At 43.4% G+C, this 13,585-nt stretch overlaps 2 protein-coding genes and 1 non-coding gene across 4 annotated transcripts; 1 reads left to right on the top strand and 2 right to left on the bottom strand.

Moving 5' to 3' along the window:
- Positions 1 to 250: 250 nt before the first annotated feature.
- LOC137879825 (cytotoxic granule associated RNA binding protein TIA1-like) lies at positions 251 to 8,713 on the bottom strand. The gene is made up of 12 exons (XM_068720737.1): positions 8,493 to 8,713; positions 7,631 to 7,727; positions 7,276 to 7,374; positions 6,131 to 6,185; positions 5,848 to 5,935; positions 5,558 to 5,633; positions 5,360 to 5,468; positions 5,169 to 5,264; positions 4,295 to 4,379; positions 3,887 to 4,025; positions 3,314 to 3,468; positions 251 to 1,647 (listed from the first exon to the last, which is right to left on the bottom strand). Exons 1-12 carry the CDS (start codon positions 8,519 to 8,521, stop codon positions 1,509 to 1,511), a joined length of 1,167 nt encoding a protein of 388 aa, XP_068576838.1. The 5' UTR covers positions 8,522 to 8,713; the 3' UTR covers positions 251 to 1,508.
- Positions 8,714 to 9,092: 379 nt separating this feature from the next.
- trnag-ccc (transfer RNA glycine (anticodon CCC)) lies at positions 9,093 to 9,163 on the bottom strand. Its single transcript has one exon. It is a non-coding gene; the product is annotated as a tRNA-Gly (tRNA).
- Positions 9,164 to 9,491: 328 nt separating this feature from the next.
- On the top strand, positions 9,492 to 13,585 carry rchy1 (ring finger and CHY zinc finger domain containing 1). 2 transcript variants are annotated; one of them, XR_011103780.1, is made up of 10 exons: positions 9,492 to 9,618; positions 10,073 to 10,192; positions 10,320 to 10,435; positions 10,647 to 10,725; positions 10,833 to 10,877; positions 10,970 to 11,028; positions 11,433 to 11,462; positions 11,694 to 11,814; positions 11,988 to 12,281; positions 12,369 to 13,585. XR_011103780.1 is itself a non-coding variant. In XM_068721087.1 (9 exons), exons 1-9 carry the CDS (start codon positions 9,568 to 9,570, stop codon positions 12,216 to 12,218), a joined length of 852 nt encoding a protein of 283 aa, XP_068577188.1. In that variant the 5' UTR covers positions 9,492 to 9,567; the 3' UTR covers positions 12,219 to 13,585. The 2 variants fall into 2 exon arrangements, 1 of the variants encoding a protein (XP_068577188.1); XM_068721087.1 differs by having other exon boundaries at positions 11,988 to 13,585.

Here is a 13,585-nt window from a genome sequence, read left to right as displayed (position 1 = left end):
AGAGGAGACATGTTGAAACGCTGAGCTCTATAGTGTTTAATGGAGTTACACTTTATTTGTGATTTATCTCCAAAAATCTAAAGGTGATAAAAAGTGTATTTTTGCATAATAAGTTACAATATTAACATGAACATATACATGTACACCTCTTATACTTAAACAGAATATATACTCATCTGCAAACAAAGTGGTTTGTGAATTAAAGCTTCACGAATGTTTCAGAGAACACCAGAGAAAGGACAACACACAGTGTGGTTTATGTGCATTAGCATTTTAATTGGACAAAGCAAGAAAACATTGATTACAGTAGCAGAGTCATCAGTTCTCAGGGGTAACGCCTTTCTGAACAAAAGGGTCTGAACACGTCTGTAGGCACTGCCTAATTAAAAAGAGCATCTCGTCAGCTAAAAGAAACCAGCTCTATAAGGCAACAGTTCAAATGTAGGCCTCCCCATCTCTATGGCAAGAAGAGCAAGTGTAAAGGTTGAATCACTCAGATTTTCTGATATAAAACACTGGCGTTTCAATAGATATTTAAAAACCATCGTAAGTGTCAAACATGTTCACCCTTTAACATTTGAATTGTGTTACATTTTAAGTTTGCACAGCATGGCAATGCCGCTTTATCCCTGCATGGAAGAATTGTGTGTTGCACTGAGCCAGTGTCACGTTGGATAGTGCCGCTCCGCTACGTTCAATGTTGGAGTTAACTGTCAAGTCATCAAAACAAAAAAGAAAAGCAAGCACCCACAGTTAACAGTAGCATTTTACTTACATTGTTCCAAATGAATTCATGGATATTTACACGTGGCGAAAAAAGATTTGAGGCTGTCCGAAAGATATGGAGGAGAAATGGAATGCAAAAAGGAAAACACTCTTGAAGTCAAATTTGTCCCAAGTACAAGAGAGGAAAAAACTGTGCAATATTAATCTGCCCTTACAGAGAAACAGCAGTGGCAACAATCCCTGCAATTGATTTTAATCCAAGAGAAAATGAGAACAAATTAAACAGATTTCCATTCCTCAAATAATAACTAAGGTTCATAACTTAGCACAACTCAGACTTTAACAAAAAGAAGAGACAAACCTCTCGGTGGCTGTCTGAGAGGAAAGATGCGAAAATGGAAGCAATTTGTAAAACCCGAAAAAAAAAAAAAAAAATTCCAAAAGTTTCTCCTTTACAGTTTTATACTCATTTACAGTTAACTTAAAAATGGTGAGAGCCCTGGTCCATGGCCAGACTCGCCTACCACAAAGGGTGTAAATACCTGTGTGGGTCAAATCGCTCCTCCCTGGCTCCTGTTACCCCACCCCACCCCACCCACCCCACCCACCCCCCATGAAATCCCATTTACATCTCCTACAGACGTCAACCTTCCCATCAGGTTCCACATCCCAGTAAAAGTCTTAGTCCTGCCACGAATGGAGGCGGTGTTACACAGCCCCGCGGGGCACCGTACAGCCAGTAAGAGGCTGATGGTTGAAAAATCTCCCACCCTGCCCACTTATCAGTGTGTGGGGTATCCTGCGGCTCCCATACCGGGCTGGTTGGCTAGCATACTCCCATTCAATCCCTGTGTGGGCTCCATAACCCCACCGTTACTGATGGCGCTCATGCCAGTCCACCCAGCACTGGCCGGTAAGTGACTGCAAAAAACGAGGTAAAGAGAGAGAGAGAGAGAGAGAGAAAGAAGGGGGGTGGGGGTGGGGGGGACAGAAAGACAAAATGCCAGCAGGTTAGAGGAGACAAGGCGAAAGGGAGCCAAAAGGGTTTATATTAGAGCTACTAGAATCTGGACAGACTAGAATGAGAACAAGAAGGCAAACAGAGTTATCAGAGGTGGTGAGGGTGAGGCAGGCCGGCGCCGATCGAGCTAGCAAAACAAAGACGGAAAGAAAAGAACACAGAGCGGAGGGTTCTCTGGAGGAGGAGCCAAAGGTAACTCACTGATTACATATGGGTGGACAAGCAGACAGAGAGCACAGAGGCTAAGCGCAGCGAGCTAAATATTCCTATTACCCCACCCACCCCCAGCTGTAGGTAACAACAGCGTGGCTCATTTTCATTGCAACACTACGTTTGGCCACAAGGTATAAAAAGGTAAATCCTCACACACACACGCACACACGCACACACACACACACACACACACACACACACACACACACACACACACACACACACACACACACACACACACACACACACACACACACACACACACACACACACACACACACACACACACACACACACACACACACACACACACACACACACAGTACTTTAAGTCGTTCATGGCTCCTCTGATAAATCTAATGTTCAGTGTGGAGATAACAGCTTATTCAGAAAGTATCATCTGCAAATTTCAAGTCAACAGAGGACTCGCCTCCGCTTCTGGATTTGTGCATTTACTGTCCGCTCAGACACACTATCCCCTCACACAGAGCCTATTCATACAGCGGGGCGCCAAGAACTTTAGACTGTCAACAACGTATGGCCTCTCCTTTATTTCGTTTTCTTCGGTGCACAAAATGTCACGGCACATAGGCTGTCTAAATAAAAACAACGTTTGATAACAACCTACAAAAGATATTCAACATGTCCTACTGACATTCATATACAGATCCTCAGATGGATGTAGAAATAGATCAATGAAATCAAAAGCAAAATAATGAAAAAAATCTATGACATGAATGTAGACAAACAAAAACAACTGAACAGCCTTAAAGAACACAGTCTTTACACACAGGAGGCAGTCGTACAAAAAAAAAAAAAAGGGAAATGAATTCTTCAACGTCAAACCATCCGTGGACAGCGAGGGAGACTTTGTTCTGGGCTGCGAGCATTCATCGTGTTCAGTCACTTTAGTCACTTATCTTTAAACGTGTCGAAATTCAAGAAACAGGCTTTGAGCTCGTTTAAGGCAGCTTTCTTACAATCCTTTGTGGGACAGACTAGAGTTTGAACTATTACGCGCTACAATTCAAGAAACATTTGGGAACAAAAGCCTTCAGTTATTAGGGTGTGCTGTGAGACGGTATGACTGCAACATGATTAACAACAAAATTAAAGTTCAGATTCTTTTCTGTGTGTAAGTGTGTGTGTGTGTGTGTGTGTGTCTCAATCCTCTCGAGAGATGAGATGGTGGGGGGGAAGAGACAGGATGTGGGTTTTCGATCGGAGGGAGGTCACGGCTCCCTCCTGTGGCCAGAGGCGGCTCTCGCTGCCCCGGTCTTGAAGGGGGACTCTGGTGGCGCTGGAGTAGGAGGCGGCGGTGAAGGGGAGCCCTGTGCACGCCGTGCTACTTACTTGAAGCCCTGCTGGTTCCAGGCCTGGCCGTAGACACCGTAGGTGGGGACCTGCCACCCGTTGGGGACATACTGGCTGATCTGGGGCCCGTTGCCGTACCACTGGCCCCACTGGCCGTAGGGCTGGGCCGCCGCAGGGAAGCTCATCTTGTTCTGCTGCAGAGCACAACAAGTCTGGTTTAAGAAAACTCCACCGCAAACCACAGAGAAGCCGACTCACCACACGGCCTCTGTGTTTGGTGACACGAGTAGATTGAGATCAGGGAGCCTGACAGCAGGTTCTCTTCTGTTAACTCACAATCTAACTACATAACATAAAAGTAAGTGACTGGACACTAGGTCCCTATGTGGTCCAATGAGGACTTTTTAAAAACACCGGTTCAATAAAACGGGAAATACACACAAGTTTTATGTTTCATGCACTTGAATAATGACAGCCTGCTTCATGCTTCACCTTCCTTGTGATCATGTCCCGGGTTTTATCGGCGACACAGACTCAGGATGTCGTCCTGTGAGCTTCTACTAGGACAGAGACTGGTGTCTTTCTTCACACAGTATGTGTGAGTGTCCTTACCTGGGGCAGAGGCATCTGCTGCATCGGGTTCATCATGTCCGGAGTCTCTTTACCCCAGTAGCATTTGACTATATGGCCCTCTATTGAGGTGCCATTCACTGACACAATGGCATGGGCTGCTGACTCATGGGAGTTAAACCTGGACAGAAAAAGGGGGGGGGGGGGGGGGGGGAGAGAGAGCGAGAGAGAGCGAGAGAGCGAGAGAGAACACGCTGATATTAGAGATGTGTACTGAGCAATGATAAGCAAAGATATTGACCTTTGGAAACAGGATGAATAATCACGGCATGCTTCGCCTCCATCCTCGTGGTAAAATAAGTCCACAGCAGCAGTCCTCCATTAAACACTAGAATAAGAGTCCGCTGAGGACCAGGAGCAAGAGCCTGTAAATATGAAATGTCCACATACCTCACAAACGAATAGCCTTTGTCTGGGAAAACTCTGATCTCCATGATTTGTCCAAAGGGAGAGAAGGTCTGTCTCATCAGTTGCTCTGAAGGGACAAACAGAACAGGAACGTTAGACTTAACTTCTACGTGGAATGATCTTCTGCCGCTTTAGAAACGGTGCATTCTGACATCCTTCGGTACGAGTAAATTAAATTCATAGGCCGGTCACAACGCTGCTGATGAAACAACAGGGTTACCCCTCTGAGCAGAATAAACCTATTTATTATTTGACAAACTTTTAGCTGACACAGGCAGTACTTTATCAACAATTCCCCTGAAGAGACTAAAATCCCTGATAAATAAGTCCTGCTGTCAAGTCTGCGTTGCCAGCTTGTTATAGTTTATGTCTAAATGCAACACAACTCTCTGAAGAGAAGTACTGGTACATTGTGGAGACACGTCTTTGCTGAAGATGAACACAGTTCACTCTGTGGCTGCATCTCAAACCTCTGGATTCTAAACACAGCTTCTGTGAGCGAGCCTTAAGATTGACCGGCTGAGAGCGACGTAGGATGCATGCACCGACTGTATCGATCCTATCGATTAGAGGCTGTGGATTAAATCACAGGAACACTAACTACTGAGCTTCAGTCACAGACGTCAGAAGCAGCTGTGGGTGGAAGCTGTGGTGACACAGATTAAACTTAGTGGGATCAAATGGAAGAGTGTTGAATAATGAAATGAAATAAAAGATGAAGTGAGAACAGCCTCACTCTAAAGCGCTGCTCACTGGCATTCGTCAGTATGAACATCTTACTGATTTCATCTACCCGGTACTACCACTGTCATCATACACTGATGGTAGTATTGGTACTTCTAATAGTACTCATTACCTGTCAGTCCTGTGCTGACTCCTCCGCAGTACACAGTGCAGTTACTGGGGCTGGACTGACTCACTACTTCATCAAAGGATAGGTGCTTGGAGTTACCTGCCAGAGGAGACAAGAGACAAGAGACACTTCTACTGTTAACCCAACGTCCCGTGACAACAAGAGAACGGTGCACGTTCATCACGACTACGCACTTTCATAGGTGGTCTTTGGGGCGGGGGGCTTTCTTGTGGCCCAGTTAGTTCGAATCTGTCTGCCTCCTAACCACTGACCGCCCATCTGCTGGATGGCGTTCTCTGCGTCCTGGATCGGGGAAAGGGACTCGTGAATGCATTGAAGTGTGACGTTGCAGTAAGGCTCGATAACTCGGCGAGCGACATCTCCGTACTGACCCATTTGTTGAAGAAAGACACAAAGCCGTAGCCTTTAGATTTCCCTGTAGCCATATCTTTCACAACACGAGCATCTCTGTGGACAAACACACCAGCAGCATTAGAAACGTGGAGCGCAGCACGAAGCTCCACGCAACTCAAAACAATAATGGTCTAGCCTTGAAGTGTCCCCACCCTCTATGTCTGTCTTACTTGTTACAGTATGAGGAACAGAGAACAACACCACTTCCTGTTCATTCTCTTCCGTTAAGTTGATTCAATCATCTCTGTCAGTAGATCCTGATACTTACGATATCCTGCCGAACGGACCGAAGGCAGCTTTGACGTCTTCTGTAGTTATTTCTGGGCTGAGGTCTCCAACGAAGACGTGAAAGTGATCTATGGGGGGGACGGGGGGGACATGGACTATGTTACAATACACAGTCTAGTTCAACACTGTGACTTCCTGCTCATCATAGTCACTGTTAGTCAACAGGCTGAGGACAAAAGACCACATTCCAGCAACAAGGTGTATTTCTGTGTAGATGTGCACATGCAGTAGTACTGTCCCCAGTGAGTAGCACATGTACTTACTACTTGTGTCTTTTTTCTGGCTGGTCGGCGTCGTGGCCCAGTTGACTTTGACCTCCTGTGGATTGGGGCAGAGAAAGAACAGGCCAGGTGGGGTATGTTTACATCACGTACATCAAAACCTGGAGACCTCCACTAGAAGAGTACCGGATTCAAACGCTGCCTTCGAGTTATTTAAAATATACTAGTTTTAATTTAGTTTAGTGAGACTTCTGTCTCGTGTATTTCTAGAGACAAGAAAATGAGTCTCGTCTCAAATCTTCAAACTACAACAAAGATTCTAGAATTCTTAGCAAATCAAAAAACGACCACGATATGATACAAAGTGTTGACTTAATGTTTAAACACCACAACGAGAGGCATAAGTCAACAGCAACAAATGCAGATATTAGTGAAAGTTACACATGTCTTCTGCCGTCAATGACGCGCATCTCACTTCAGCCCTGTAGGTCTGCACCTAATCCATTCATCTAACGGTTATTGTTTTGATTAGTCTTAATAATTCTAAAGAAACAGAAAATGTAATGTTAGTTTAAGTGAACAGAGCAGTGCTGTTGTGAGTCTACAGAGCACCACACTGTCTAAAACAACACCACCCTTCAGAGGATCAGGGGTGACGTTTGTTATCCTGGGGAATAACGCAGCACAGTGCCAACATTTGAATTAAAAGTGTGATTTTAATGGTTTGCTCTATTGTTCTAGATAACCTGACATCATCCAGCTCCTCCCACACTTCTTGTTTTGCTATCTGTCCAATGCAGCTCACATGGTCTTGAAGACTTTGATTGAACAGCACTGGCTCGTTTAGTAGATCCCTGAATCTATTACTTTTTTTTGCCAAACCTTACTTTGCTTAAAACACTCAAGCCACACGATGATAAAAACCCTCATGACCTAACGCCACAGCGTCATGTTTTAAGAGATCCTGTAGAGATAGCTGTCTGAATGTAGTGACAGCTTCCCTTTAACAGTAAGACAAGTAATCTAACCTCCAGCTGGAAACTTTAAGTATCTAATCAAACGAATTAATGGAATATAAACGCTAGACGTCAACTAGTAGTTTTTTTTTACTTAGAAGGCACTCAACCGAAAATGCCCATAACCGAAGACCGCCCGTCCCCACTCACCCTGTAGACACGATAGCTTACCTTACCCATTATTTTCCTTCCATTCATGGCTGCCAATGAGGCGGCGGCATGCCTGTGGTCATAGAACTCCACAAAGCAGTACGGATCATTTCCAGCCGTCTGTCAATGGGAGAACAAGACTGGTGTTAAATCCACAGCAAAGGGGGACAATTTAAAATCACTGCAGATGACAAGAGCCACCCGCTGTAGTCTGGAGCGTCAGGCCTGATGTAAAAGACCGGGAGAACAAAATCTATTTCATGCACATGTGTAGATTGAGACTTTCACAAGCAGCAGCAGCAGCAGCAGCAGCAGCTCTCAGGCCACTGCTGAACGTAAGAGTAAAACAATATACACCAGAGAGGAGAACACTCACATCCACTATCATTTTACAGCTCTTGCAGGGTCCTATCTGTGTGAAGACCTGCAGGATGAGGGGCTCGGTGACATCCCTGGACAGATTCCCCACATACCTGCAAACAAGGAGAGAGAGAGGAGGGGTGGGGGGGAAATTGAGTCTTTGTCAAACAGGAAGTAGCAAGCAAACAAAGGCTAGTTAACCGGGCTAGCTACAACCCACAACAATTCCTTAAATTAACATAAAACCAATGATGGTGGACTAAATATTATTGAGGATGGTCTCAGCCCCACGCAGATAACTCGAGTGTGGCCGGTCTAACACGAGCTGTCCCGGGCCGTCTCTCTCCGAGCGTTGACGTGGCTCGTCTCCCAGCTAGCTAAAGCTAGCAGGTTCATGAGGGCCTCATGCTAGCTGGGTTGGCAACAAGACGGCACTAAAATTACATCCACTCTGCGAGGGTCTGGCTAACGCCTGTCTGTTGCTAATAAAACACGGATATTGTAGTGATTAAGTATACTCATAGGTTATACACGCGTGCATTTTAACAGAAGCGACTGGCTAGCTGCGTTTGGGATCTTTGGCTAATGATAACTAGCATTAGCTAGCCAGCCATTCAGTTTCATTTTCAGGTTCCGTCTATTTATACGAGTAAATCAAACAGAACTTCACGCTAAAAATCAAAAATCCAACATGTGTACTGTATTTACAAACGTTACTGTTTCCCCCCATGCGCAGATATCGCGAATTAAATGTTAATTTGAGACACAATGAGAGGGTTTCACAGTGTTTAATTGAAACAACAACGTGGAAACATTTCGGACAGTAGTTACACCGAGCCTTCCCTCTCCAGGACATAGACGGCGCCGCTGTTACTCACAAGGTTCTGGGTTGATCGTCCTCCATCATCAAGGTTTAGTGGTCGCGTCCTGAGAGCTCCTTTAATCCAATGACATACAAATGGTTTGTGCTGAACTTGAACGACCGTGAACGTAAAAGGCTATTAATCTACTATTTAATGATAAATCGGTGGGCCGATTCTGCTCTCGCGCACACACCGCAGACAGCCTCAGTCTGATGCAAACAATAGGAAGTTGAAGATGGCGGAGGAGCGGCGTCAGCAGCGTCAACCTGCGCGCTGAAATGAAGCCAAAATCAAGCGCTCTTTCTCCCACTCACTCACAGATGAGCCTCTATATTCTAATGGCTGCAAAACACAGCGAGTTTTGCAGCTTTGCGTAACAGCGTAGAATACTTCCCCTCGTTATCGGTCATAGTTTAATCAGCCATGATGCAAAAAAAAAAATCGTTAAAGAAAAACTGTAAACATCTGTGAAACGCATGTTAACCCAGCAAGTTACACAGTAATGTACCGTGTACTGTAGTTGACTAGAACTTGGTATTTGCTTCACTTCATTAACTACTGGTGCGACATTTTAGCAATTTATTTCTGTTTTATTAGCTACCAAAGCAAAAGCCGTGCGCCGCCCGGGAATCGAACCCGGGTCGCAAGAATGGGAATCTTGCATGATACCACTACACCAGCGGCGCCGTCGTAAACATCAGAAAGACCACTCCATATCAAGAGACTCCTGTGATTCTTGATGGAGGTCATATTAGGCGAAAAAGAGTGTAAAACATTGATTACGGTGGTGCATCAAAGATGTAGGAACTCAATATTAGCGCAAATGTAAAAAACAAAAAGCATAAAAATGAAATGATCCTTACTACTAAAAAATGTATAAAGGTTCAACTGGACGTAACGTTAATATAACGGTTTTAGCAAATCATAGGGACAGAATGCATGTGATAAAAATCCACGCATATGATTCTCAAACGGAGGAGGGCAGCACTGCTCTGTCTCAATAAAGAAGAAGAAAAAGAAGAAGAAGAAGAAAAGGCCAGTCTCTCGCCATCGCACTAGAAGAAGAAGAAGAAGAAGAAGAAGAAGAAACATGGCTTCCCCTGCTGGTTGCGAGCATTATGTACGCAGCTGCTTATTGAAAGTGAGTTAACTTTCTGAAATGTATCGTATATATTTATACTATGTATGATGGAGGCACGTGAATGTTGAGCATGTCTCACTGTGACTCTGCTACAACGAATAGTGCTGCTGTTTAACTCAGTATAAGCACTCACAGCTAGCATAGCTAACCTACTAACGCTAGTTAACGTGGTTACTAAAACACTAGCTGGTGTTGTAACACAGCATCTGAACGGTTATGACATGTTAGTTAGTGTCTCATACCTTTATTACACGTTGATGTTATGGAAGTGGTGAGAGCTTTAGAGTTTAGTGAGTAACATGATGTCATTACTTAGTCATGTGTTCATTTATTACATTCATGCATTGAAAATAATAACTTTAGCTCTCTATTCACGTCCAGTTGTGTTGCAGCAGATGCATGTTATTGTCGAGCTGTGACGTGACTATTTCACGCACGTTTCTGTGCACTGCAGGCGCCTTGCTGCGGTAAACTGTACGTGTGTCGGCTGTGCCATGATGCAGAGGAGAACCACCAGATGGATAGATTCAAAGTGAGAGAGGTGCAGTGCTCCGAGTGTCAGACAGTGCAGCAGGTAAAGAACAAGCTGCTGGAGCACTACGTGGGGTCAAATGTCCCTTGTTTCCCGTTTGGTTTTTATGTTGTTTTTGTGCATGCAGTGGTTAAAAGAACGGTACAAATTAAAGGTGTCTCTCTTGTAGGCCCAGCAGACTTGCCAGCAGTGTCATGCACAGTTCGGGGAGTATTACTGTGACATTTGCCACTTGTTCGATAAGGATAAGAAGCAGTACCACTGTCAACCCTGTGGAATATGCAGGTGAGCACTAGTAGAGGTCATACATCATAAACACTATTCACTCTGTTTTTTTACCTATGTTTTTGTATGATTATAGCCTAAATAGAAGACACTAACAGTGATCTGGGTGTTTGGGGAGTAAAAGTACAAATGTCTCAAGATGAAAACAAATACAAATACAGAATGTCCCCCAGTCGTCTGTGTCTGTGACGTTGTGTTTGGACCCCTACAGGATTGGGCCCAGGGACAAGTACTTCCACTGTGAGAAGTGCAATCTGTGTTTAGTCCAGGATCTGCGGGGAAACCACAAGGTGATTATTAGCCTGCACCTGTTTCTGAACCACACACACACACACACACACACACACACACTGAGTGTCCTCACTGCTGTTACTTACAATCATCTTTTATGTTTCAGTGTGTTGAAAATGTTTCGAGGCAGAACTGCCCAGTGTGTATGGAGGTAAGGGATCACACATTCGATGACTTGTTGGCTTGTTTATGCGTTGCGTTCCGTTCTCTAGGATTTTACATGATTTCCTCTTGTATGTTCAGGATATTCACACGTCCAGAATTGGAGCTCACGTGCTTCCGTGCGGCCATCTTTTACACAAGTATGACTCATTATTCTCTAGACACTATTAGCTCAGTATTGTCGGATTGAATTGTGCATTTTTGGTTTGTATAGATCCTAATTTTCATTGCACTGCAGAAAAAAAATAAATACATAAATGAATGACATTGGCCAGATAGATTTATTACTCTATAAACTACATTTTAAAATAAATCATAGTATCTGTAAAACACAAATAAATATGATTAAATTACAAAGGTAATTGAAAAAATAATAAAATGTTGTAGATGATGTAGACTAATAAATCGAAATATAATATTTTCTAGCCCCATATCATCGATAAATATATATATATTTTGTTATATTTAGTAATCACAGATCAGGATGTGTTGTTATTTGTAGCTGTTTATTAATTATTAACGTGTTTGTTTACTTTCTCTGCAGGACCTGCTTTGATGACATGGTCAGAACAGGGTATGTCTAACATTTCCTGGTTATTCAATAGTTGAGTAAAACACGGCTTTGGTCCATGTTAAGGTCTTATTTATTTGGCATAAACATTTCACGCATCGCTCGAACAGTTGAGTCCTGCATCAGTCATTGGTTTTCATGTCTTAAACTTAAATACAAAGTCGGTTTCCACCACTGAACATTTGAGTATTATTTCTAAATGTCATTTTTTATTTTTCTCTCATTCGTCTTAAGAGCGTATCGCTGTCCCCTGTGTATGCACTCTGCCTGGAAGATGGAGGACCACTGGGATCAGATAGACGAAGAGATTTCCCAGTCACCGATGCCCACTGAGTACCAGGGTGCAACCGTCAAAGTAAGACCTCAGTACTACTCAGTCAAATCAACATGTATTATTTCAATTTAGTCAAAAGAAGTGTGGAATTACTGATATGACATTCATTCACTTCAATAGAGATGTGACTTTGTAAATGTTGTGATTGGATATCTTTTTATGTAATCCATTACTTTTGTTTTTCCTCATTATAGATTATATGTAACGACTGCCAAGCCCACTGCACGGTGCCTTTCCACGTGCTGGGGATGAAGTGCAGCAGCTGTGGCTCCTACAACACTGCACAGGACGGGGGCCTCATCCAGCAGGCTCCTCAACAACAACAACAACAGCAGCAGCCAGAGCAGGACGCTGAGCAGAATGAGGCAGAAACAGACACAGAGCCTGAGCAGCAAGATCAACCTCAGTCGCTTACGCCAGATTAAGAACTGACATTTGTACTTTTGATGTTTGGCTCGTTCACTTACTTGTAATAACTTACATTGAGTGTAAGTTGACTGAGCCAATATTCCTAGATTGTACATATTACAAAAAAACAATCCCATCTATTTTCTGTATCTGCTTATCCTCTTCAGGGCTGGAACCTATCCCAGCATGCACTGGGGGAGATGAAGTGTATCAGGCTATCACAGGAGTCACACATTTACACCTACAGGCCATCTGGAGCCGTAGTCCGTCTGACCAGCCAGGAAGGACTTACTGGGGGTGCCAGTCTAACCTCTGAGCCACTGTGTGGCATGATGAAGATAAAGACTGTCGTTCTACTGTACATCCTATTTAAATGTTCTACGTAAGACATTGTGTTAAGCTTGGAATACACACAGTCCTTTATCTGCCTCTACAACAATACTTAACACCAGTTTTGTAAGTTTGTCAGACCCAAATAGAAATCCAAGAGATTCACGACGTAGTAAGCCTGCAGGTGAACTTACCTGGCAGCGTGGCAATACAAACCAGGTGCACAGGATTAGAATAACATTCAGGACTCATGAGAAGTGGAAGTGACACAGCGACTAAAATATACAGAGATGCATTCAACTCTCTAGAAAAGTGCACTTTTTAATTTGACTGCTTTTTTGTTCAGTCAAACAAAATAAGCAGACAGCATCATTCTAAAGCGTATCATAATTACTAAGAGTGGGTTCCAGTCTTCTTCATTATGATATGGTTTCGTTTTGATTGAGGCGTCATGTTGCCGTCACATCGTTGTTTGAAGCATTGCCTCGTCCGTCGCTCCCCAAATGATCGACAGGTTTCTTGTTTTGCTTTTACACCCGTCATGTTATCTACTTGTTTAAATCAGTTCTGTGATCAAAAACTGAAGTATAAAAGGAGAAATATTAGACATAATAATTTTCCGTTGACGAGGGAAACACTTCATTAATGATTTAATTTACCTGTAATTTAAGAAATGCTTATTGGGCCTTTTGAACCAGCTCATTTTCAGAAGCCAGATAATAAGATGCCAGTGTGGTCTGTGGCACTGGAAATATGGTCCAAGTATTGCCTGTTTGTTAAGATATAATAGACATAAAACTGCAACACATGTATTGAGTAGTTCCTTCTCATAACATACATACAGTTTACCTTTGAATCCGCCCACTGCACTGAGTTCAAGTCTGCAAACAGAGTGTAGCGATACATACAGTACATACAGTACATACAGTACTGTAACGTCTAGTATGGCTGCTGTGACATAAGGCCTTTGATTGCTTTTTGTGTTTTTGTTATTGCTTGGTTACATTTTACAATGACAGTAATACAAAGTCAATAAACAACGTGATTTTACTAA

The sequence above is a fragment of the Cebidichthys violaceus genome, unplaced genomic scaffold, assembly GCF_023349555.1.
Source record: "Cebidichthys violaceus isolate CVI_PGR_0920_01 unplaced genomic scaffold, fCebVio1.0.p SCAF_26, whole genome shotgun sequence".
Classification (NCBI taxonomy): Eukaryota; Metazoa; Chordata; class Actinopteri; order Perciformes; family Stichaeidae; genus Cebidichthys; species Cebidichthys violaceus.
This window is presented reverse-complemented; position numbering and strand designations above follow the sequence as displayed.